Genomic DNA, 26395 nt, shown 5'->3' with positions numbered 1-26395 from the left:
TTAGACAGTGCAGCTAAAAAGGAGACGTTACTCTCCTTTCTAATCAGGAATGAAAGCCACTCATCTAAAACTCTATTCTTTAAAACTATCTTTTGAAAATAAATTATATTTTCTTAGTACAGAAATAAATACACATCTTCTCTCAAACATAGGAATGAATCATCATCACAGAGCTAGATGCTACACTGAATACATTACTCACCATCGCATCGGTGAGGAAACGAGAATATAGGTGACTAACTGAGGCCATCTGCAGTGAACAGACACTCATCCAGATATATAAATGCAAATATACAGTTAGCTGACACTGAAGTCAAATCACACCTCTGCTTGGAGAAAGTAAATTATTCCTCAGCAATGGCATAACAAAAAGCCCCTCGATGCTCAGCTCATGGAACATCTTCACATTGGAAACTAACCCGATTGGGTTTTGTTTGTTTTTTTCTTCCTCATAGAGTGCAGGGTCGTCCTACAGTGTGAAAATCTCCACTGAAATGAGTTACAGATATGACAATAATCCTCTCAGTAATGCACAATAGATGCGGCACAACAACAACAAAAATTGTACTGTGCGTGTGCTTGATCAGTGGTAACGGAGCTGAATTGGATATCATCAAACCCTCTGATCAAAACTCTCCTCACAGCCCTGTTTTCTCACAGGCCTCCTGGTCAATCACAACTACATGAACATTTAAAGGAACAGTTCAACATTTTTTGCTGACTTGCTTCCCCGCCAACATCTCATGATCATTACTTCCACGGATGCTTGGTAAATATCACATATACGGAGAAAAAAAAAAAAAACACTCCACTTAGCTTCTGCCCGTAACGCTAAGCTAAGCTAAGCTAACCGCTGGCTGCAGCTTCTTCATACTGATGTCACAAATATTTGATCTTTTCATCTCACTGGGCGGGAAAGCAAATAAGGAAATGGACTGAACAATTCAATAAAAGTGCTGCCATTGTCGATGCTGATGAGCACCGCACAAGTGAAAACAGCACAGACGCTCGACAGCAAGTGTGACTCCAAATCCACCAGGCACGTCTGCGACCCGTCACACAGGTGGAGTAGAGTGGGTAGGGCTTTTTTCTTCCCACATGCTGAACCATCCCGTCTGTGCTGTTGCTCTGCAGAATCACACTACCTCTGACATTATGAGACAAAAATCCCCCTACTATTCACTCTTCGCTGCTCACTAGCTAGGCAGATCTATGTAGGGGTCTATATGTGATGCGTGATGGTACAGTGCCTGGGCAGTGGTCATCACTGACTTTGTACTTTTCCCACGGCACTCTGGGATAAATCGAGCGAACTACATAGGGTAAAAACATTCTCAATATACATTCAGGTAGCACTGCAAAATGGCTAGCTTGTGGCTTTTTGTTTGTTTGTTTGTTTTCATACAGTTCTGTGGAGTTCCTGTTATTTAATTTCCTGGAAATGTTGCACAAAGATAGAAAAAAAAAGACAAGAGGCGTAAATAACAAAATAAAAATATAAAGATCCATCACGTGGGGCCCAGTGTGGGTGTCCTGTGGCCAGTGTATCAGCTCCAAACAATCTGCAAAGACCGTCAAGTCGCAGATGTGCCGGGTGTATTTCTGTCTACAGCTTCTCAAAAAATACCATACTTCTGTTTCCGCCTGTTCACGAGGGTCACTGTGAAAAAGCAGGCCTCAAATATTTGTGTCTATGGCGTTTCCTTGAGACAATTCTGATGTCAATCACATGTAACACCAACCTTTCTTCATATCTACCAATATCTCACATTGCTAAGAGCTACAGTAGCATTTTCTACAGCAGAGTGCTTTCCAGGTTACTGAAACAGCTGTTACAACACGTATGATGACTGCATGATTATGACCGTTTGACATAATCACTCCTTTACGACATATCAGATCTTACATAGCATTCATGAGCAACTGGAAAATGGGAAAGTCCTCTAATGTCGGGAACACACTGAACAAGGAGCATCCCACTAGAAGAGTAGGACGTGTCTGAGAGCTCTGACTTTATCCAACGTCACCTGACACAACAGCGTGTGTGGTAAAAGACAAGAAATTCACTTGCATGTACTTGTACTCAATGCAAGAAGTCACTATGTTGTTCATTCATGTCATTGCCCCAGCTTCCCTGTGTAAATCTGTCCTTGTCGCGTAGTTAGGTTAATGTTAGCTTTCTTGCTAAAATGTCGAGACTACAGAGAGAAATTAACTGGGTTATTGACATACTGATCTTCAGTTCCTCCCCTTTTTTTTGTATGGGTGACCATGAAGTTTTTTTTTGTCACTTTTCTGTATACAGAACATAAAAATAAAGCAGATTTTTGTTGGGTGATCAAGTAGCCTGTTGGTTTTGGGTACAATTGTTTCCAAATGGGATCTATCCCAATTCCGAGCTGCCTAAACGCACAGTTACTACCTCATCAATTGTGTGGCATGTCATGATGAAATTTCAAAAATAAATTAACTCGATCCTTCATCCTAAACCGTTCTCACACAGGCAGCAGGTACGAAGCTAATTGAAGTTGTGGAGAAGATGAAACCGACGTTGACATTTATTCCACGTCCCCGTGGTACGCTGGACTTCCTGTGTGACGCTACTGCAGGTTCTTCAGCAGGCGTCCGTAGCGGAAGTCGTAGACATGTCGACAGAAAAACACCAGCTCTGGGTCGATGTCATCGGGCACACAGTGGTGGGTGGGCATGGCGTTGCTAACGATGGGTGGCACCATGAGGGAGGCGGCGCTGTCACGTACACCCTCCCTACGGCGTTTAACCAAGGCACAAAATCTGGGAATAGCAAAATACACGACATCAACCTCAACTACCTCACTGACAAATCCAGAAGTGGGTTTTTTTTTCATGATAGGCGTGTATTTTAATCCAGACAAAACTAGAACTGAAAAAAGTATTTCTTACCGACAATACTGTGCCAGTGTTAGGACATAGCATTTGTCTTCAATACAGGCCACACTGTTCACATCCTGGTGACGAGACGCAAAGATCTCATTCTAGAAAAACGAAAAAGAAAAATCAGCCAAGTCCGCTTTTGAGTTGTCTGTTCCCCAAACAAATAAACATCAATGCACTCACGAAACGGACTGATCCACAGCAATTATCACATCACGGCCTGCGTTTGTAAATGGGGGATGAAAAAACTCCTCTTTGCATCACGCACGGACATTTATGTCTTACCTTCTGGATGTGGAGACAGATCTACCAAAGGAGGAGGGTGTTTTACAACTCCTCTGAGACCGAAGACCTGTTACTGTTGTCACACTGCTACTCTGATGTGTTTTGCGTTCGCAAGTGCGGCAACAAAATGACAGGCTTCTTGTGGTTTATTGCTCCTTCAGATTGAATGTACAACTTTCAAGTACAACTTGTTCCCCTAGGAGGATACTGTACGGGAAGTAAACCACCAAAGTTATTCCTCAACGTGTGTGTGTGTGTGTTTATGTGTAATTTTTTGCTGCTGTCATTTTGTTGAAACATATTTTCAGTGACTGCAGCCAAAAGTTGGAATTCCTCCCTTGAGTTGTTTTGTGTTTCTCGTTTGTGTTTTACAAATTGAGCAGCAGCAGCCACTTAAAAATGACCGGGGTATTGCACTATGGATTTTCAAAATAAAAGCTTGGGATCTGAAAAGTGAAAAAAAATTCAATTGTAGTGTAACACCCTTCTCAATTGATCTCATTTGCACTACCATCTGCAGATTGTGTATTAAAAGCAACTAGCAGTTGCTAACAGCTAGCACCTACTGAGTGAGTAGACTTCTGTCTTTTTCTCTTACGCTGTTGGTGAACTACCTACTAACTGAATTAAACAAGGGTAGGACTTGCATCTCACCTCACAATGGACACTAAGGTTCCGTCCCCCTTGCGTGTGTTCTGGACGGTAGTACCAAAACAAACTCATCATCAACTCTCCTACAGGAAAAACAAAACATGCGCGTGATGCTGACTCTGACTCTCAAGCCAGCCATAATCAAGTTCATTCTTCATTTCATGTACGTAATGTTTCCTACCTGACTCTGGTTCTTCCCACAATGCCGAGATCTTTGCCACATAAGGCAGAGACTTTTTCCTCGGACCAGATTTTAGCAGAACAGTGTCTCTGACCCGAATCAGCTCCCCATCCCTCTGGACACCCTTGAAACACTTCCTCAGCACCAGAGCCTCCTCTCCCTGAGAACACAGGCAGCAGGACTTGTCAAGCAGCTAGAAAACTACGAGAGGCTGTGAGGTAAAAAGCTGCAGGATGTGATTTGAATTGAGTGACTTCTGTGTCTCACAGTAATGTAAAGAGCCAGCGTTACACAACTGATGCATCCCGACTCCACCAAAAACCAGCAGCATGACTTCTTCTACGTACCAAAGAGAAAACCTCCTTCTGAAAGGGGAGGCCGACTGGCCGCCAGCCGTTGGTAGTTTTTTGGCGGCTGTTCTTCGGCTGCTTGGCAACCGTTTGCCCTCCAACACTGGCAGAGCTGAGCTTCTTTTTCTTTTCCCTGTTGAGAGGGATGACAGTCAAACTGATGCTGCCGGTCCCTCGTGCGCCAGACCTCGACCCGCTGGGTGGCTTGGCACTCTGTGGACACTCCTTCGCCACTTGCAGGGGAGGCTGTGGTTGGCTAGGGTCAGACAGAGGAGTCTGAACGTGGGGCACTGATTGGCCGGCTGGAGGCACAGTGGGAATGGGGCAGCCAGTGAGAATTCTCGGACTGGGACAGATGGGGATGGAGGAAGGACTGTGATGGTCATTGATGGTGGACGAGTAGTCGTCTGAGGAAGAAAGAGAGAAACGAATCCATGGTCACATGGTAGAAATACGACCGACAACAGTTCAGAGCTTCATTTACTACAACTGCGAAGTATCTCAGTCAGGTGTTGTTCCCATGCATCTGTTCTGGTTTGCATCTCTGACTTGAACACAATAACACTTAGGAGATATTTAATCAGCTTGTTAGGTCCGCTGACTGTATAATTAAGTTGACGGAGCAAGTGGGATGGAACCCACTGGTTTGTAGTGTCCTGTTGTGAAGCCTGGGGTCCGCACAGAGTTTCTGCTAATGGAAACCTGATTAAACGTCCGTAAACACTGGGTTACGCCATTAACTAGCTTCAAAAAACAAAAAACTACCGCCCCCTGAGCTTCTCCAGTATGAGAGCAAAGCTGTCCCCAGTCAGGCTGGAGGTGTTGAACTCTCTGCTGTCACACATCGCACCCCACCGAGTGGTGACAGCGCTGTCAGTAATGTGCTTGCTGGGTATGACGTCCGTAAGCCACATGCTTGTCCCCTAGGGGCCACTCCGCATGAGGAAATCCACAGGTGGTGATCCCTGACGACGCTTCCCTTTCTGCAAGCAGACATGCTGGAAACCCCGGTATTCTGTCAATTGGGACTCCCCTTAGGAGAGTGATGTCACGACATCACACATATGGTGCACACGGACGTGTCAGGCAAGGGTGGGATGTGTGAAAATCGAGTGGTCGGAGTGAAATGGAAAAAAACAAAACAACAACCGACACATAGATTGTCTGTCTGCACATAGTACTGAACGTGCCGAAGCACTTTTCTCCACTGCTGACAAGCAGACATGTCGTATTAAGGACAGACAACACAAGAGCAGCGGCATACATCAACCCAGCTGCTGGAAATAGCCAGGAGCTTTCTACTGCAGTCGCTCAGACACCTGCTCTCCATCAGAGTGCTGTAAATCCCAGAGATACAGAACCACCCGGTGGACTTCATCCCTACAGAAAAACCCTGAATCGTACACCTGCTCACATGCTGTGGAACAAGTTCGGGAAAAAGTGAAGGCAGATCTGTGATCCATCACAAGAGAATATTCAATGCTGCTGTTGTCCATGGGCATGTGTGTGTGTGTGTGTGTGTGTGTGTGGGGGGGGGGGGGGGGGGTCAATCCACCTAAGGGATCTCTGATGCCTCCCTTTAAAGTGCATTCAGCAGACTAATCTGATGTTGCACACTCCTCCTTCGAGCTGTGCTGCTAATTGATGAGTGATCTGTCAGACGTGATTGATGCAACTTTACAGCCAAAACGCTCATTCAGCCCTCACATCCTGACAAACCTTTGGTCACAAATTAATTCCCTGGTGGAGTTTATCCAACAACCTTGTAGAAAAAAGGAACAGCAAACATCTTGTGCTTAGTAATGTGCATTTTACACTGGTGTAAGTTAACACTTTGTGGGCTTTACTGTCATAGAATTAGCAATAATAGCATAATAACCAAATAGCAAGACCTCTTAGAGGGCCTAGAGGCCACTAGCAGAGGCTGGACTTACAATATGTAACCAATGGCATCTGGTGCCAGTCTGACTGGATCACTGGGCTAGAAAACGCTAGCAGCCCAGTGTTTGTTTCCTTTGTTTCAGAAAAACACAACTGCATTGTAACAGAAGCATTTATATCATGCAAACAACATTTATATCATGAAATGCCAAATTAAAAAAATACATTTGAAACTTGAAATAGGTGGAAGAATGTGTAAAACAATTAAGTCAGAGGTGAAAGAAACAGTTCAAGGTCTGATGATGTGAGATTTACCCCAAAGATGAAGAAAAAGCAAATGATCGAACCTTTTATAGGTTTTGTTTATGTCCAACTCACATTATGGCAAGTTCAATAAAATAATACATTCCATGGGGAAAGCGAACTCCATTTTGTTTTAGAGATCTAGGATTCTTGGAAAGCAAAACCTCCTACACCTGTTTCTGAAATAAAATCCCCTTGTCTCCCCATCATCCCAACTCAAAGTCCCAATACTGCAACTACACACAATCCATGTGCAAGACAAGTGAGCTGAATATAAAAGCAATCCTGCTGGTGTGTCATCTACATGCGCTCACCTCTCTTGATGCCGCGGGTACATTTGGTGCAGTCTGCGGGGCTGAAGGAACACCCTCCTCTGCTAATGGCTGGAATCACACTGGTGTATGTGGAGTAGCCGTTGATCCTGCAGGGCTCTCCGTAACACGTCTCCACCGAGGTGCAGCAGTACAGTGGATGAGAAATCCCTGAGGGCTGTGGACCAGAGCTGAGGAGCAATTTGGGACTCTTGCTGCTTCTTGGGCATAAAGCGAGGGGTGGGATGGAGGACGGGGAGGTGTCCGGGTGGCTGAAGTGAACGCAGTAGCTGGGGAAGCATGTGTATGTGTGTGGGCTGATGGTTATGGCTGTCGGGTGGGCTACGGAGTGAGTGGGCTGAAGATGGTGGTGGTGATGATGGTGGTGGTGGTGATGGTGGTGGTGGTACACCTCAGATAGTGAAGCATCCTCCTCTGGTTCCTTAATGGTCTTGTCCTTTAGGAAGAGGGCCAGGCGGTGACAGTACTCCACACACCTCTCCTGGGAGCAGCAGTAGCAGGACGACACCTCCGTCTCCACCTGCTCCTCTTTGATTGTTTTTACGGAGAATCCCAGTGTGGAGCCGTGGTGGACGGAATGTTTGAGACATTCCTGTCCCCCTGAGTCACAGTTCCACTCCGGATCCAAAGCCTCTGTCTTACATAAACTACAACACCCTTGGGCAGTCGAGCCCGGCTGGGAATGAACTGGATCCTCAGTACCCTGTTTTCTGTGCTTTAGTTGTTTGTCATGTTTTGGATTTGTTGTTCTTTTGGTCTGCGCTGTTCCCCCACACACAGACTTACTGCTCATCTCAACCTGAGTTGCAGCTTCATTTTCACTCACTGACTTAGACTCCAGCTTTTTTTGCCGCTTGGTCCCGTACAGGGAACTGGTGAGTCTGAGCAGCGTTGCAGCGGTAAGGCCCGCCTGACGCCGCGGCGTTGGGGCAAACAAACTCAACCAATCAATGTTCTGAGTCTCCGCTTTTGACCGTTTCTGTTTCTTAGGCCTTTCTTTGAGCTTTGCTTTCATTCCCGGTGGAACCTTTTTGGTGCTATGATCTATATATTCTGTTTTAATAAAACTGTCTTTAGTGAGATCCTCATTTGGAGGCTGTCGTTTCTTTAGATTTGATGAGGAGGAATCAGTCCTGTAGAGCAGCAAGCTGTTGACAGCCTCGGCATTAAGAGAGGCCATTCTCCTCCTCCGAGGCTCAAAAGCAGGTGGAGGCCATGCGAGTAAGGCATCAGATTGTCGGATTTTTGGTTCCAGTGCTTGCTGACTGGCTGTGGAGGTTCTCTTTAACCCAGATTTACCGCATTTGGTCCTTCTTTGAGTGGAGCAGGAATGGAGTTCCTTTTTGATTTTAACACTCTTTTGTTTCCTACTTTTTGGCGCATCCCCTCCCTTACCCCGTGTTCCTTTCTCCTCCAGACGGGTGAGCAGGACACAACAGTCCAGTGCATCTCCACTGTCCACTGCCAATGTCTTCTTCCTACGCCTGTGAGACTCCTTCTTATCTTTCTGCTTCTTTCCTCTCAGTTTTTTCTTCCTCTCTTTCCCTTTTATCACACCACCTCGTCTCTCCTTGCTTCCCTTCTCCTTACGGGACTTCTGAGCTTTCACCATGGCCTCGTCCTGAAGCAGATCCAACACCTCCTCATCAACAGGGTCCAACGATGCTGGGTTAGAGCTCAGCGAGGACCGTCAGGGAGCATCATCACGGATCAGCAGCCGGGTCCATACACTCTCTGGGGAAGAGACGAGAGCAAGGCGTTCAACTTTACAGATTACACCACACACAAACACACACACACACACACACACACACACACACACACACACACACACACACACACACACACACACACACACACACACACACACACACACCTCCCTCTCAGATCTTTATCTTAGATTCATCTGACAGGATCTTCTGATGCATTATTAAACAACTGGTTTTTACTCAGGTTGCTGCCAATTTCCAGGTCCCCTAAGAATCTGACCACTTAGACAACCTTCCTCTAAAACATGCAAATTCATTACACACAGAATGGGCCAGAAACCAAGACAAAGAACAGAGTCGGGATTTTATCCAAAGCCTCATAGACTCTTCTTGTTTTCTAGATTCATGCTGGATGAATTGTGTACCGTGACGATCGTGGTTTTAATTCCGGATCACAGACAATCTTCGCCTTTCCATCGTTCGTATCATTAAAGAGCATTTTCATCTCTTTGAAGTCATGTTGAGGCAGATTAAAGACTTGCACGGTCCACTAGGAACAAGTATTCACTCCAACACATAGAGAGGCACAGAGCAAAAAAGGCACTTAGTTGATGTGTTAAAGTTCAATATGATTGATGCTTTTAGAGATAATTTGGGATCTTTTACTTCCCAATGCCACGCTGATTCAATTTTAGCCCACATCAACGCTAATAAAGGTTCAGTTCAAAACACCGTCTCCATCCCCACAAGAGTTCGAGTCCTTGTCAGAATGAATCTACTTCCATAGTAACACACCTGAAAAGGCGTATTTCCTAACAGTCTCCGTGCACGCGTGTGCCGGTGTAAACAGGAAGTAGCATGTCTGCTCTGTGGCAACGTGCTCTGTGATCAGTTGCAAAAAATAGTTTGGAGGAAAGAGATTTATTTGCTTGGATTGACGAGCAGTTTTAACCGTTACTAAAAGTAGGACGAGCATGAGACAGTCGAGGAAGTGGAAACATAGACAGTTGCAAAGAAGACATGTGAATGGAGTAGCGATGGGAATGCAGTATACATGCTTGTGCGCACACACACACACACACACACAGGGGAAGAGATCACAAAAGGCAAAAATTGTGGAGCAGCAGAAAGTCAAGGCAGCGCGTACACAGCAGTGCTTCTCTTCTGGGTAACAGCTTGTGCAGGGTAAACCTCCATAAATCCAGCAAACACCAGGATAACTGATGCTTTTTTAATTAGTAAATATTTTCTCATTAAAATCAAGAAAAAAAAAGAGAGAAAAATATGAAAAGAAAAAAGGAACAAATCAGAGAAAGTGAGAGCGAACAACATATGGGAGCAAAACGCTGGGTTCCATTTTTTTTAATTGCTCATAATAAAAAGTGTCACGTAACCTGGCGTGTGCTGAATTGTTGGTTTTTTTGTTTGTTTGCAGGCTTCAGAAATGTCGAAGCTGTGAAACGATTAAAGTTATGCATTTTTGCGACCTTATTAGCGCGGTTGTATTATGTAAGTCTAAGTGTTACCTTGCTTAGCAAAGAGCAGGTAATCAGATTAAACATGAAAAGGCTGCATAGACCTTTACCACCAAACATTTCAACGGTCCACAGGGTCAAAGACGCTTGATTCTGTGTTGAATCAGTGCGTGGCGGCAGGAACAAAATACAAACAGCGCCGTGTGATCAAATGACTCATGAATTGATCCTCGTTTCACCCAAACTGGTGACAGAGACACAGTTTCCATGTCAACAGGCTGCTACCGAGCACATCAAAGCCTCTCCGGCAACTTTATAGCAACAAGATGCAAAACAAGCTTCTGTAAATGACCAGTCTCTCTTTCTCTCTCTCTCTCTCTCTCTCTCTCTCTCGACACACACAAAAACACCTCACTAAGGGGAAAAAAAAAACACCTTTAAAGTTACTGATGATACAACTGCTAGTCACCTTTCTGTAATGACACTCCTGCGAGCGACACAAAGAGATGGATCATCCTTCCCGCTGCAGCCCTGGAACACAATTATGCTACTTGACCTCTGACAACTAAGTCAACATGAGTCCTTTTTCTATTAAGTGACTCTTGAGCCAGAAAGGCTTTGAGGTTTCACAGTCTCCAAAAAGATGAAGTCCCACCCTCAGTCTCCATTAATACCTGCTACTTCTGTGTAGTATTTCTGGACTCTAGCAACGGCTTAATACATTTTGATAAGCTGATAACAGCGCAATTAAGTAGCCTATTAATCAGCATCAAGCCCATCTCCTTCGATCATTTGCTGCTTTGAGGGTTGAAATCTCTGGGGAGGTTTTACAGGTCGAGCAGGATATTTGAAGACGCCACAGTGTATTCAGGCATTTATTCACGTTGTGGCATTTTTAAGACTTAACAATTAATCAAACAATTCATAAACGATGAGAAAATTGTTATTTGGAGCCCTCGCTGTCAAAGCCACCTCATATATTCTTGTCCAATCTTTCCGCGCCTGCCAGTTTCATTTCTATAAGTGGCATCGTGTCCTACCTTTCTGATGCTTAACTGACAAGACTGATTGATTTTTGCGGTGCTTAAAGTCCATCAAAGAAATGAACCATATGCCGTCCCCTCTGGCTGCTCTAGGAAATATTATGCTTGTGAGTACAAAAAAAACAACAACAAAAAACGGAAAGAAAGAAAAAGAAGATGCATTAGGAATTTTTTTTGAATGTGATGCAAAAATGCAGAAATGTGAAGGAGGGTCACCTAAAGCCGCTGTGACGTTGATGACTTTAGTTTGAGTGGAAATGCAAGTCGATTGGCAAACTGCGACGCGTAACTGGAAGCGGATGAAGGAGAAGACGCTTACGGCGGCAAAGTTTTAAAGTCGTCACACACAGTGAAACAAAAACAGGGCTGTTTCTATGGAAATTCTGTCCCTTTAAATACCTGCAGGATGAGAAAAAAAAAAGAGACTTGGCAAGACAAAATAATGGCGCATGGTTCTTGCAGGACCGGTGTGGTCAGCGTAGCTGCTCTGATTGATAACAATGATAATCACTTAATTTCAGGCCTTATATTCCGAGAGAAGCGAGTGTAAAACATTAGATACACTTTAAGGGCTTTGAATAATCCATATCTCCGATATTAATTTGATCCATTTGGTCCAAGAGACATTTAGAAAGTCTAGAAGAAGCTGAAAGATGGAATCAATTTTATCCTCATTCAAGTTAACTGAGGCTTAAAGTGGAAGTTAAGCAATAGCCTCTAGTGCTCTTGCTCTATTCTCCAGTGCAGCCCAAAGGGAATGCCCACGAGTGTTTCCCTCCAACGCGGAAACTGAGCTTCTTTTGCATCAGTCGGGTCCATCTAATCTAGAATGGAAAGATCCGGAGTCCTGATCCTCGACCGGTACTGAAAGTGAAGGCAGACGCTCTGATTTAAACTCATATTTACTGATGTTTGATGTCTAATAAATCAAAGTGAGGCACATCATGCTGTCACCTCATTTTAGTGCCCATTGTTGCAAACAGATTTGGAATTGACTGTGAGGGGACGTGGTCTGTGTGTGTGTGTGTGTGTGTGTGTGTGTGTGTGTGTCATACATTCCCAGCACTACATCTTTATGGACGACTGCTAAGTTGTAGCAATTATGAGTGCATCTCATGCTGGCAACAGCGAGGAAATCTTGAACCATTTGCGGCAAAGTAAAGAGCGAGAAAGAGGGATTGACGACTTGTCACAACTAGAGTGAGAGAATATCACAGGCCAGTCATTTCATCAACACTCAAGAAGTTGCGCATCACCCCAAAGTGTGCACCTTTACCCTAACACCTCGTGAAGAGTGTCTGAGACACGGTGAGGGGTTCCATTCTGCTGGTCACTCTGAAGAGGATCCTCTCTGCGAAAACACTGAAATGATGCAGGACGCGTCTAAATCCACAATGTATTTTGACTCTAATTCTTCCTATTTTGGGATCACCACGCAGCAATCCCTCACTCTGGTCTGCAGCAGCGGCCAGTCGAGTGGTAAAACACCTACATCGACTCTGGAGAGGACGGAACTCTCTAGCTGGATATTTCCAAACCACCTCATAGCTGCGTTTGCCCTTATTGCTGAATGACTCGGTGAACCGTGAAATGCAATCCATCAGAGAGAAATTTAATTTCAAGATAACAAGAGGACAGAAGGAGCCACGCATTGAGTTTCTGTCCATGAACATCAAATCAAGTTGCTCGGTTTTGAAAAAAGACAAGCGTGCCCAATGGAGGGAGAGCATCATTATTTCTCCACGGCTGGACCTTCGCCGCTCTGACCGCAACCAGTGACGCAGCACTTTTGGTTCAGTATTGTGGTAATGAATTGGGATTATTTGGTTCATGAAAAATCACCCTTAAACCAGGTTGTTAATTCACACACACACACACACGTCCTGTACAGCAGAAACACCTGTAGCCACACACACACACACACACACACTTTTATCGAATTATCGTACACTTTAGACAAATACCTAAGACTGCTTCTCTATTTCAACAAAAAAAAGTCTCACATTTCTACTGACAATCAAGCGGTGAAACCCACAACGTCAGACAACCTCTACAGGTGTGTTAAACGTGGTTCAAACAAACCCAAGCTCCAAAAAAGTGCTGAGAAAAATCTGAGTAGCCGCAGCTGCCGACGACTCCAAAAAAATCTACGATACTTGGCTAATTGTTTCAATACCAATTAAAATGACAATTATCGTGTGAAAAAAATACAACTTTGGTTCTGGTATCCACACACTCAACTTTCATAAGTTTCACAAGATGAAAATATAAACCAATTTACCAATTGCGATTTAACAATTTGATTTAATTTGTCTTTTTCAACTCATTGGTTTTATGTTTGGGGACATTGGCATTTAACCACTGAGAGCAGTTTTACAACATAAAACATCAACTGGAACGAAGAGATGTAGTCCTCACGTATTGAAATTTGGGTTTGCAGGTATCTTTTGATACTAAATGTTGATGAAACTGTTCAGTCGGAGCCATAAAAGTACGAATCACCTTCCCTTCTCAGCTACTAAGACAGCGAGCGGCAAAACCCTATTTTTCAGTTGTTGTTCAGTTTCGGTTATTCTTTAAACAACTCAGGGATACAAAACAAAAAGGCAGACAGCCGTTTCTTTTACTCATTCGCATATTCGTTTTTTGGTCGAGGGGTCGACGTTAAAGGAACCTCAAATATTTAAAACTGTAATTCAACCTTTTTGGCTTGTGAACTTTTCAAAATAAAACAGCGGCACTCTGTGACCAGCCACTACAGCGGCGTCAATTTCGACATCTGTTTCCAAATGTCCTTGTCCATTTTTCAAAATCATATTTAGTCGCTCTAATCAGGTTTTATTAAGTCTGGGCAGCTGAGTTTGATTTAGTCTTAAGCATATTCATTTTTGACATTGAAATAATTTGATTAGTTTGAATTTTACTTTCATTTTACTTGAGGAGATTAGAAGTTTTAGTCTGGTTTGAGTCAACTTGATGTATGGAGCTGATTAACAATACAGTCACATCCTCAGTGTGGAATTGTTAGCAGGTTAATAAATGTCATTTTAAATATTCAGTTCATCATGAATAAATATTAAAAAAACAAAATAAGAAAAGAGAAAGAAGAGGCTCCATGCTGAGCACGGGGCTGGAATTTTGAAGACCGAATGGAAAACTGAAGGGTTACACAAGTTAAAATCTTTTCAAAAACATGCACCTTCTAAGAGCACATCAGAATTATTGCATGGAGGGGCAACGGCTACTGATATTAATAGCAATATAGTATCATCTCTCCTGCTGATTGCAGTTTCATGGAGGAGGAGAAGGAGGAGGAGGAGGTGTCTGGTTCAGGAGGACATGGTGTGGAGCTGTCATCATGACAGAGAAGCAGCCCTGAAGCAGCAGCTCTCGGGCATTGGAGCTGGTCTTTGCAGCTTTCAGTCCACTTTTTTCCTGGAGCTAATCAGCGGTCATAGAACCTCCACCTCTACCTTCTCCTCCTCCTCCACCACCACCACCACCAAGCACAAACACAAGCGCCGCGTTCGACTAGGCAGAAATTTAAGGGATTGCGTGTACTGTCATCGGGGTGTGTGTATAAGAAAGAAAAAAAAAAAAAAACAGACTCGCCTACTAGTACTTGACGGCGGTGGTGGTGGTGGTGGACAATCTGACAGCATAGCAGGAGTGAAGGCTGGAAAATGAGAAGTGGAAACCCCCGAGTCTAAAACATCCTCGATCGATCGGAGCTTCGGACCGGAGCAGGGCTGCAAGTTAATCTCAATAGGAGCGAAGCAGGCAGGCTCAACCCCGCGATGTGATCATCTCCAACTGTGACGGGAAGCGCAGACGCGATTCATCATTACCTTGCGAGTCCCGTCGGGAATTAAAACAAGAATAATTTGGAGAAAAAAAATACATAAAAATCCTCTTTTCTTTATTTCGGTGGTCAGTGTTCGCTCGGTGTCGACCCGGGGAGCGATCCGCGGACAGAGGAGCCCACAGTAGCCGGAGACATGGTGAACACATCGGTGAGCGGTGACCTACTTCCGAAGTGGCATGCTGGAGATAATATTCATGCGCTGCCTGCGTTCACATTCGCCGTTGCACCGGGACATCCCTCTCTCCCTCTCTCTCACTCTCTCTCTCTCTCTCACGCCAAACCACACGCCTGTTCCTGCAATAGTCCTGCAGGAACTCGAGATATCTCCCAGGAAATAAACCGCTTGTGTTGGTTTTATGCAATATATGTTCAGTCAAACTGCTCTATCTGAAGTCAGTAATGGCAAAGAGACCTGGAAATGACTTCTATCACCTATTAAAGCACACGCACACTCTAATACATGCAGCAACAACCACAAATGTGTGTATGACATGTAGAAATACATATAATTACCACGCACACACGCACACACACAGTCTGCTTCAGGAAAAGTTTGCAGTTATTAATCAACACAACAACCAGGTTCAAAGATATGGTAAAAAATACGTCTGTGTCTCTGAGGCACACACACACACGCGCACACACTGGGTGTCATAAGAACTTTGTTTGAAAAAGACAACACACTCCACTCATATTAAATATAAATGACGTGTTAAGGAATGCCTAAACATGATGGTAATCTAGTTCTCTGATAGGATTTAAAAAGCAAACAAACTTTATCCTAATTTTTATTTGACCGATGGATAAAATATCCACAAAGATCTCCTACTTCTTTATTCTGTTAGAGGGCCGACATCTTTGACTGGACCTCATTCGAGCCGGTCCCGATCATTTCCAATACGGAATCTATTCAAGATTTTCAAGTTCTGCCATTCTTCCAAATTTCATCAAAATCCATCCATAACTTTTGGAGTTATCCTGCCAACGCCATCGATCCTGTCACCTCCATCGTGTGAACGGATGTAAAAACTCCTTCCCAAACCAGATAAAGACGTTGAAAGGTACCTCTGTCAATTTCACATCTGGTTGCCTTTAACAAACTAACTTGGATCAAGTTGACATAAACCAAACTTTGCGTCTAACCTACTTGAATGTTAGCAGCTGCGTGTCTGAGCATGATGTCAATAATTCACCCTCTCTGCAAAGAAAGCTCTTCTAGTACGTCCAGTATCTGTTAGTCCTGATGGAAACGGCGCTAATCCAGCACTAGTTTTTGTTGCCACGGTGACGGATGACAGACGTTAAAAATCATATTGTCAGTTCAGTTGCTTCATCTCGCATTGACAAAAGATAGCTTTTTGCCTTTTATACAACTGTAACGTTTGCTCGTTCATTGCTAACATTAGCACCGCTATCACCTGTGCCGTCCCAGGCAAGTCTGACCTCTGACCCTTTCTGCTGCACATTTTAACAACAGCTGTTTCTTCTTGGGTCATGAAGTACTAAAACAGATCCACAATAATTAAACAGAGTCCATCCCCCACCCCCAGTGTGTAGTGAGCAATATGTGCCTGTACGCAGGTAACATGAGCATTATTCAGCATATCAGAAGTTATTAGACTTTAAATCCCTCAGCAACAACACTGATCGTCCATCTATGAATATTTTAAGGCTCCATGTAAATGGTTTCTGCCTCTCGCATGAAATTATTTCCTCTTTTTTTCCACAGGTAAGAATGCAACCTGAGAAACTCTATGTTCATTTCATGTAACAAGACATTTCAGGACATCACATCAGGCTCTGGCAGCTTGTGATGAATATATTTTCTATTTACCTGCATTTCTTGCAGAGAAAATGACTAAGTAGACTGATCAATAATGTCAATAATCAGCACGGAGCCCTGAATAAACACTGTGAATTACATAACGTAGCATCACCACTGTGGAAATCCCACGGTGAAACAGCAACAGGCATCATTAAGTACCTCACTAATTAACATTTAAGCCTCTTAATGAAGATTCTAGGGATTTTGATCTTGTCAGAGTTTTTGACAGCAGAAGATAAAAACCTGCATCCCTGCTCATTTACTGTGTATCCTCTCTTCTTAATGACACAAATCTAATGGTGAGTGATCGGCTCATCAATAATACCCAGCTACTTGAGGAAACACAGATAAGATCAGCCTGTGGCCACACACACACACACACACACACACACACAGTAAACACATACTGTTGACGGCTCAGCTGTCTGAGTCACTCAGCGGTCAAAGGTACAGAAAACCTCAAAGAGGGTTCAAACTTATAGGATAACAAGTTAGCGTGGAGCCAAAATCAAGCCTAATCAGGGTAAACGCTGACTGTCCTCATCAATATCAGTTTTACAGTGTGCAATTAAGAGTTGTAAATGAGCTGAGTGTGTTGAGTTAATGAGGCGTGAGCACTAGAGAAGCTGAGGGACTGTCGACTGCTGAGATCTGACCTGCACTGCAATAAACACACTGCAGAGAGACAAGCGACACTGACCTGGAGACTAAACGCTTCCTACGAGCAGGAAAACACTCGCTCACGGCTGCTGATGGAGCAAAAACCCGTTCTGACATTAATTGCTAATTAAAAACTCCAAACAAAATGAGAACTGTGAAACACAAAGTTCATCAACTAGAACGTCATGCTACTGAGTTGTCCGTTTTTGGGCAACGACACTGAAACAGCAAAAACGGCTACAAAACTGAAACGGGACTTTAAAAATTAAATACGTTTTATTCGGCCAAGTATGAAACGCGCAGTTACATCGGCCGTATTTTGGGACACGGATCAGCATTTGCCTGGTTTTAAAATAATGTAGCATTCACACTCTGAAGTGGCCCCGTTTGAGTTCATTTCCCTGAAACAAAAAGAGGAATAAAGATGGTTAAACCTGGAAACTCCATTTTGGGAAACGTCTTCTGTCAGCTGCTAAATGCTCATGTCTGTAAACTAACTAATGATGCAGGGCAACTGTGACACAGTGGGTTGTTGTTTTTTTGGTTTTTAATTTTAGAGCTTTACTCTCGATCTGCTGAGACCAAAAGCAGCACTACACTGCATCGAGGGAAGCTGAGCTCAGGCCAGCACAGACCAGCTGACCGCTAGTTAGCTTAGCGCAGTGAATTGTGGCAGATGGGCAGGAGAGCAGAGCTTTGTCAAAACTGCACTGACATAACTAGAGTTGTGCATGACGGCAGTTATTCTGGTTATTTCAAAAATGATGAGGTGTTGTTATTTTCGTACCAGATACATTAGGGGAACTACTTCTCTAACTGGATGCACTGATTTCATGTAGCTCCTTGAAAGAAAAAAAACATTTGTTAATGACTAGAAGAGCGACTGCTTCTACTCCTCATGTCTGCTTGGCAAGAGAGGATGTGGAGGAATGCTTAAGGACAAACACAGACCTTGAACCATATCTATTTAGATCAGAACAACAGAAAAGGAACAACATGTGAGCAGGCAAAACATTTCCAATCCACGACTATTCGTTTCGCTACGCTAACTAGCAGTCAGAGGGTCCCTGAGAGTCTCAGCTCTGCTAAGGCACGCACAGACGATAGAAGGGAATCCATCTTCTCTCTGGGGAAGATGGCAGATGAGTATTTTTCCTAAAAAAAAAAAAAAGTCTGCATGTTCCTTTAATACGCCTCCAACGTGATGTCACACAAACACGGCAAACGTGTTAATGGACCAAAGGTGACTTAAACCACCTGTCAGTGTGATCCATTGAAGCGGGGAGAGGGGAGCACCAAAGGGTTAACTTGGGGCTGCAGTTCTAATGATTGGGAGGTTGGGTGTTTCCTGTCAGTTTCACCGTATACAGTAGAAGAGGAAGTGAAGGTTTCTGGGTTTGACAAACAGAAGTTCATTACCAGTGTAATGATTCATATTACAAATAATCCGGTGAGGTCATCCAGGAGGAGTTTCGACCACTCAGGCAGCCCGTCTCCGAGCCACTTAAACCGCAGTAAATGTATCCTGCATCGACGGAGGCAAAATTCTGAATGCCAGTGAGTCAAAGAAACGATCGTGACTGTTTTAAAAATAACCGCTTCAAATGGCTCACCAGTCAAGTCACAGGTCACAACCGCGTCTGTCCAGGGACCTTAATACTCTGGAGCAGCTTATTTTCAGCAGGAAACACTTTTTTTTACAGCGTAGTTCTGAGGACTTCATACAGTGCAACCACAATCACATGAAGCTCAATATCCAGCAAAACCAACAAGCAACCAGAGGGAGAGGAGGCTTTCTGTCCTGGCTGTCACCAAGGAGTAGGAAGAGAAGAGGGCGGAGCCTAGAAGATCCTTCAGGTCAAAAATCAATAAAGAGATCACAACACCGAGTCTCCCTTCAGGAAGTGACAAAGCAGACGATTCTTCCTCAGGAGACTCAGATCAGCGGGTCGGCGCTTTGGCCAATGATACCAGACGTAACAGCAAGTTACAACACAGTGCTTAACACATGGAGGCTTCTGCAAAGATGCTACAAGTATTTAAACACAGATCCTTCAAACACACACACACACACACACACACACACACACACACACACACACACACGAGAGCACAAAAGATCTAAATACCACCACCACAGTTTCAAAGTGAGTGTCAAAAGTTTGTCCTAAATAGGTGTTATTGCCATACATTATGTTGTCATAGTGAAGTTGACCTTTGACCTCAAATAAATAATAGAATACCATCATCATTTATCCAATTACATTTGTGTGAAATTTGGTCATCACCCGTATTTGGATTTTTGAGTTACGGCCCAAAAAAGAAGTGTTTTCCGAGGTCACGGTGACCTCGGCCTTCCACCACCAAAATCACATCCACTCACCCCCGAGTGCGAGTGAATATTGGTGCCAAATGTTCAGGACGATCACTCCAGAAGTTTGTGTGATGTCACACTTACACCAGCACAAAAAGGATCATCTAGAACTCTAACAGCAGACAGACCGGCAACCTGATGACATAATAACGCTGGAGCCATAAAAGGATAAAAGAAAAAGTAGAGGGTAGGCAGAGGGCGTGTACCTTCACCGTGAGAAGCCAGACCCAAGCTACAACAAGCATGGATGAGTGCGCCCTCAGACCCCCACGCGTGTTGGCGTGTGCGTCTGTCTTGTAGAGAGTGTTGAAAGCCGATCACATCCAGATTTTGCATGAAGGAGCAGTCTTTCTTGCATCTACTAGGTGGCGCTAAAGCACACACACTAACTATATGCTGCATTATGTTGCAGTACCTCACATGATAATGACATGATGATGATGGCACTAGATGGCGCTATGACTTAAATTCGGCATATTGATGTCTGAACGAGTGAGGTTTGGAAAAGGTCAGACCATGTGGATCCTCTTTAGTTTCTCGCCTGATGGTAAAAATGTCAAGATCGCTATGGTAACGTGTTTTTTTTCCCCCCCCGAAGAACTCAGTCTTCACAGTAACCCATCACTGCTTTTAATTCTTGTCCGACCATATTTGAATGTAACGGATCCTTTCTTGGCTCAGTCCACATCCTTACACCATGTTCGGGGGAAATCAGTCTCATGGTTTTTGTGTAATCCTGCTGACAGACAGACAAAACACCGCAAGAAAACATCACCTCCTCGGCAAAGGTTAGAAAAACTAAACATGACACATGAAAGGAAACTTACGGAGGAAGCAGACATGATGTTTACAGCCTGGAAGCAGCTGAGACATTGATGGTGCTAGAGTAAGAGATTGTGCTTCAGAAGATCTGCATGTGTGTGAACTGAAGATCAGTGTTCAAAAGAGGGGGGGGGGGGGTCTAACTTCAAGTCAGAAGCTGTGACAGAATAACACACTGAGCCATCAAGTCGCTCCAAACCGCAAGAAGAAGAAAAAGAAGAAGCTGTTTTCTCTCAGCTTCAGCATGTAGCCCACAGATGTCGAGATGACAGTTCAGCACAGAGCAGATGCAGGACAGGAAGTGCAATTATACGCTTCTACTGTTCATCTTCAAAGAGACGGGGAAAGATGCCAGACAGCCTGACTGGCAAGGAGGGTGGGTGGATGGGTGGTGGGGGCGGTGGCCTAGAGAGCCTGATAGAGATAGCGATGAGGACTAAATTCAGAGAGATCGAAGCCAAGCACCCGAGAGGAGCAGGAAAGTGGAGAGGGAAATCTCACGGCTCACATCTCGTCGAGTGGCAGAAAAGTAGAGCCTGGTAGAAATCAGAGGGACAATTTTTCACATTCAGCCTCCTGGTTTTCCTTGCTTGACAGCTCCTCAGAGATACAGATGTCTGACTTTCTGAGGGAGCGGGCGAGAACAAGAGGGAAAGAAAAAATTAAGAGAATGTGTGAGAGACGGCGGAGGACGGGGGAGACGGGGGAAGACAAGAGAGTGATGGATTGGGATCGCAGTGGAGACAGAGAGAAATTGTCATCATCATCATGAACAATGACTCGCTGATAGAAGAGGCCTGTCGCTGTGTTTCCAATCCAGCTGAGCGAGGAGGAGTGAGGAGGGGGCAGCCGCCTGCCCACCTGCCAGGGCCTCAGTCATGCTTTTAGCATCTGCCAAACTGAAGGACGCTCGGTGCCATGTGCTTTTCACTGAAGGGGCCTGACGTTTGTCAGTCACAGTGAGGGCTTCTGTTCCATTTGTTCACAGCCAAACAGGGTTTACCCCCCCCCCCCCCCCCACACACACACACACACACACTCCCACCTCATGTAAACAATCCCAGTGTGTGTGTGATAAGTGAGCGACACCCCGGCTCTGTAAGCTCCACATCCATTGCAGCTGTGGGTCGGCCGACAGCTGACGCGGGTCTGAGCTCTCTTTCTCCTTCCTTCCCCACCAACCCGGCCTCCTCTTCTTGTCTGTTTCCACGAAACAGACCTGCAATTTTCACAGCTGTGTCTTGGGCAAGGTGCCAGGGTGGGGGGGGGGGGAGAGAGAGAGAGAGAGAGAGAGAGAGAGAGAGAGAGAGGGAGGTTGGCTCGTGGCTTTAAGAGGACTACAGACTCCAACACGGCTCTGCTAATCCTGAGCCACTCAAGATTCACTGCTCATTCCCACAAATATTAAAAAGAAAAAAGACCAAGATTAACTCCAAAACACACAAGCATCAGGACAAGTACCAAGTCCTGAGCAGCTTCAGTCAAAGGATAAAGTTCAGACAGTGTTTTTGTAGATCTGAACGTCTCAGAATCATCTTTAACTCGTCACCTCAGCTTCTGAACCTGCAACCTTCGTTATGTTTTTCCCCTCACGCATCCCTTAAATTGCTCGATACCACCGGTTCATCATCTCTAACTTCGTTGATGTCTGGAAACACGCTGACGTCACTGCAAGCAGAGCAAGAGTCGTTACAGTCAGGTGATCAGACAGACTGTAAACACGTCAGATTATTTAAAGCAATTTAATTGGCCATAAAACCACAGTGGGCGCGAGACACGCCCGCAAAAGCCTGCAATAATCTCTTGTTTGTACAAGGGGGGGGGGGGGGGTGTGAGCAAAGGAAGCGCGTCTATAAACTGTGATGGATGTTTACGATGGACAGTTTGGATCAAACTCTCACTACTTCAAATAAATCAAACCCAACCTGGAGGTTTGTTTAAATCCTGGATGGACATCTGACGGCGCCGGGGAACACTTGCCTCCAGCTCAGCAGTTACCACGACAGCGGAAACTTAAACAGTGATAATGATGCCGAAAAATATTGCAAACCATAATTATTCTTTAACACTTGATTAGCAAGAAGAGCTGGAAATTTTCACTTTTTATTGATGTCGTTAGGATATCTCACGTATTCGACGTCGGAACGATATCTCAGTTCGGCCGATAACGTCAGCGTTCGTTAGTCTCTCATGGATGTAACAGCCTGTTTTGTCCAACGTGCAGGGTTTTTAGATAGAATAAAATTCAGAAAAAAAGATCGTGGTGGACTTCAAATCTAAATTGATTATTTAAGAGTAGGGTTGTCATTTAGGGCGGTAAAGGTTTCCACCTGAGATGTTCTGCCTCCGCTACACAGCTTTAATCCCAGGTGTTGGATAACGACGTCCCAGGGTTGATGATGAGCGGAGACGCACCGACCGTGAAAGTCTGAGCCGATACAAATGTCACTAAAGTGATCATTTGGCCAAAAAGTCAATGATGATGACATTTGTGTTGTTCTCAATTATCTCCATTGCTCTGTTTCAGTCAGGGAAACAAAACTAATCATCATCAGTCAGCATCATTTTTTTTTAAGCCCCAGCATCTTCAGGGACAAATGAAATCCCACACATTTCTAAAACATAATTTCGTATAAACCTTCACACATCAGCGCATAAACCTCAAACCCTTCTTATTTGCTGACGGCTGATGGAGGTCGACCAGGCCAACATCGGCCGACATCGATGTGTGGGTGCAACCCTGATATCAAGCACACTATCAATACTCTCCTCCAGTAATCCTGTATCGGCCGAGACCTATTTGAAATACAAACAAACAGTCAAGTTGCCATGCAAATCTCAAGTGAGCTGCTTGACCGTGGCAGACCGGCGGCTAAAGCTACGAGGGGCAAGTGGCAGCAGGAGTTTGTGAAGTATTCTAAAGAGGCGGGGGCACCAAAATCCATCCAACCAACAGAATTCCCGCAGTGGCAACAGCGAGAAGCGTTTCCTTCAGTGTACTTTTCCTCTGCAGCTCCACGAACAATAAGTCATTCATGATGGGCGACGTGTTGTTTTCACATTCAGAAAATCAACTGTTCTATCTCAGGCAGGGAGAGCTGGTCTATACGGCTCGACGCTCTGCGGCGCTCCTCCACCACATGTGGCCCGTATACAAGCAGGAAGTCGTCGTCTCCTTTGGGACAGCGGCAGCAGGGAGGAGGACGGCGGGGAGGTGGACAGGAGGCATGTCCTGCCCTCCCCTCATCTGTCTGCTGCCACAACAGAAGACTTCTTGGGAAATAACGGGATTACGTCCTGGCTTTAACATGCGGCCCCCGAACCCTCCGTTCAACACTGCTGCCCCGAGGAGAAGCCACCGCGCACAAAATTCTACCACCACCTCCAAAACTGAAGCTCAACTGTCAGGCTTTCTATTTATTTATTTTTTTAAATAAATGTTCTGCTCACAGGAGGCTTGACAAACACTGCAATCCTGAGGAAGTCACCAGGCAACTCGTATTGCACACATCATAACGCCGATGCCATGACAGCACCACTTGTGCACCAGGAGATCATCAACTTCGAACAAATTCAGTTTTCGAATCTCAAAATGGCTCTCAATGAAAGTGAAAAGTGTCCAACTCAAATTCCCAATATTTACATTGCTTGCTTTCTTTTTTTTTTTTTTTTTTTTTAAAGCAAAGGTCCCACATTCATCATTTCCCAAATGTACTTTAACACACCATGCAGGCAGCATTATTAGCATTTTGGATTACTGTCACTTAAGTATGATAGGCAGAAACTGGATGTTATATCTGGCTGAAGCGGGGCAACTTTGATATATTCTGCCCTTAAAACACTGTATATAACAAATAACTGCCCAATACATGATGCATATTTGAGTCCAAAGTACAATATTTCACTTGGAAATGTAAGTGAACACCAGAAAAACAAGTCAAGTACAAACATTTATGAAGGCTGTCAATCCCAAATATCATTAGACCGCTTTTATAAGAGGTATTACAAACTGAATATTCTGTTCGGCTGCTACCTGCTATTTTAGAACATTTTTAAATTACGTAATACCACCTTTATTTTTCTGTCCGTTGACTTATCAGAAGAAAAGGATCAGTGCTGGCGTTGGGTTCAAACCAAACGCTGCGTGTAAAAAAAAAAAAAAAAAAATCCCAACATACAATTCTTCCTTCCAGTTTCATCAAAAAAAACAAACAACTTTAAAACGACAAACTCCACGACAAACTCGCCTCGCACAGAAGCTGCTTGTGTTCGAGGCTGCTCGGAACGTGTGTGTGTGTGTGTGTGTGTGTGTGTGCGCGTGACCGAGGAGAGCGAAGCAAAGGAAGGTACAACAACAGATCTGGCAAAGTTGCCGGAGAGGTTAAGAGCAGAAGCGAGCAGTTTATCCGTCTTCAGCTGACATGTTATCCCGAGCAGCTCGCTCTTGTCCTGTCTGCCGCCTGCTGCCTGCTGCCTGTCTGTCTGTCTGAGGCACTTTCAGTTCTGCCTGAAGCCAACCGATCTCAGTCTTTGTGTCTTACCGCTTTGAAGCCTGGAGAAATAAACCCCCTCAGAGACGATCTCCTACCCCTCCAAAAAAAAAAAAAAAAAAAAAAAAGTCCGATCACTTCCTCGGAGCCGGAGAGAGATGCGTCAGGTGTACGCTTCCCGCAAGTGAAGGAGGAAAACAGAGTGGAGGGCGACTCATGTTGAGTTGATCCGCTCAAGCTCGTTTTTTTGTTTTTTTTTTGTTTTTTTAACTCCAAACTGCGCCGCTCCGTGCGTAAAAATCAGCCTTCGGTTCACTTCCAACTACGAGAATCGCTAATAAGATAAGATGGGGTGTTATGCTAAGCGTTCAGCAGCGCTCCGGCAAAGTACGGCTCACTTCAGCATGTTTTTACATAACAGCATCATCCGCTTTTTATGTTGACGCATCATGTAGCGAAAACATGGAGTTTCTTAAAGGGCCACGGACGCGCCGTCCACATGTCACCCTCCTCCCCGGTAGCCCCGCTGCGGCTGACAGATGGCTCTCACCTACTCCACGTCTCTTTAAGCCCCCTTCTTCTGACACTTGTGTCCCCCTCACCCCGGCTGCAGTGGCAGAGAGCTGGCTTCCTCTGGAGGGGTCAGGGGTGGGGGCGGGGGCGCTTGCCCTGTCGCTGGACACTGCTGGAGGAAGTGTTCGCATCCACTACCCTTTGAAAATTGGACTTGAATAAAAGTACGCCACATGAAGTAACGTATTGAAAGTAAAAGTACCGCCTTCGTCTGTTACACTGAAATACTGGATTATTTTTTTGTACTCATGCAACTATGTAAAAGCTGAATTTGAACTCTAATTTCAACATTGCAGCATTGAATCAAGTTATTAAAGCCATTTCCTACATTTATTCATTCCTCATGGTACAATAGTCAGCGCTTAAGCAAAATACAAAATGATCAAAAATAATTGACAATATTACAGATATTGGAAGGACAACAGCAGATATTGCCATTTCTGAAGCTGGAGCTGACATTTTTTGCATAATAAAGTGACTAAAATAAATAAAATGTCATTGGAAATGAATTTTTTTCTTCTTCTTATTGTCATCATAATGAGTTAATAGTTGCTCATTGATTTTCTGTCAATAAATTTCCCTTTTAATTGTATTTGTATACTGCAAAGTATTGTTTAATTAATGTGTGTGCGTGTGTGTGTGTGTGTGTGTGTGTGTGTGTGT

At 44.4% G+C, this 26395-nt stretch overlaps 1 protein-coding gene across 2 annotated transcripts in view; it reads right to left on the bottom strand.

Moving 5' to 3' along the window:
• bahd1 (bromo adjacent homology domain containing 1) overlaps positions 1 to 25738 on the bottom strand; it is a 26641-nt gene extending 903 nt beyond the window's left edge. Inside the window, exons 1-7 of one of the 2 annotated variants that reach the window (XM_086183226.1) lie at positions 25710 to 25738; positions 6879 to 8630; positions 4378 to 4787; positions 4031 to 4190; positions 3853 to 3932; positions 2923 to 3014; positions 1 to 2793 (exon numbers count right to left, since the gene is read on the bottom strand). The exon at positions 1 to 2793 is cut by the window's left edge and continues 903 nt beyond it. In XM_086183226.1, coding sequence (XP_086039352.1) covers positions 2601 to 2793; positions 2923 to 3014; positions 3853 to 3932; positions 4031 to 4190; positions 4378 to 4787; positions 6879 to 8508 — 2565 coding nt within the window. In that variant the 5' untranslated portion in view covers positions 8509 to 8630; positions 25710 to 25738 and the 3' untranslated portion in view covers positions 1 to 2600. Of the gene's footprint in view, positions 2794 to 2922; positions 3015 to 3852; positions 3933 to 4030; positions 4191 to 4377; positions 4788 to 6878; positions 8631 to 25210; positions 25571 to 25709 lie in introns of those variants that run through there. The other variant, XM_086183225.1, reaches the window with a different exon arrangement.
• Positions 25739 to 26395: the final 657 nt, after the last annotated feature.

This window comes from Aulostomus chinensis, chromosome 17 (assembly GCF_037954235.1).
Source record: "Aulostomus chinensis isolate RoL2024-O1b breed Wild chromosome 17, RoL_Achi_v1.0, whole genome shotgun sequence".
Lineage (NCBI taxonomy): Eukaryota > Metazoa > Chordata > Actinopteri > Syngnathiformes > Aulostomidae > Aulostomus > Aulostomus chinensis.
This window is presented reverse-complemented; position numbering and strand designations above follow the sequence as displayed.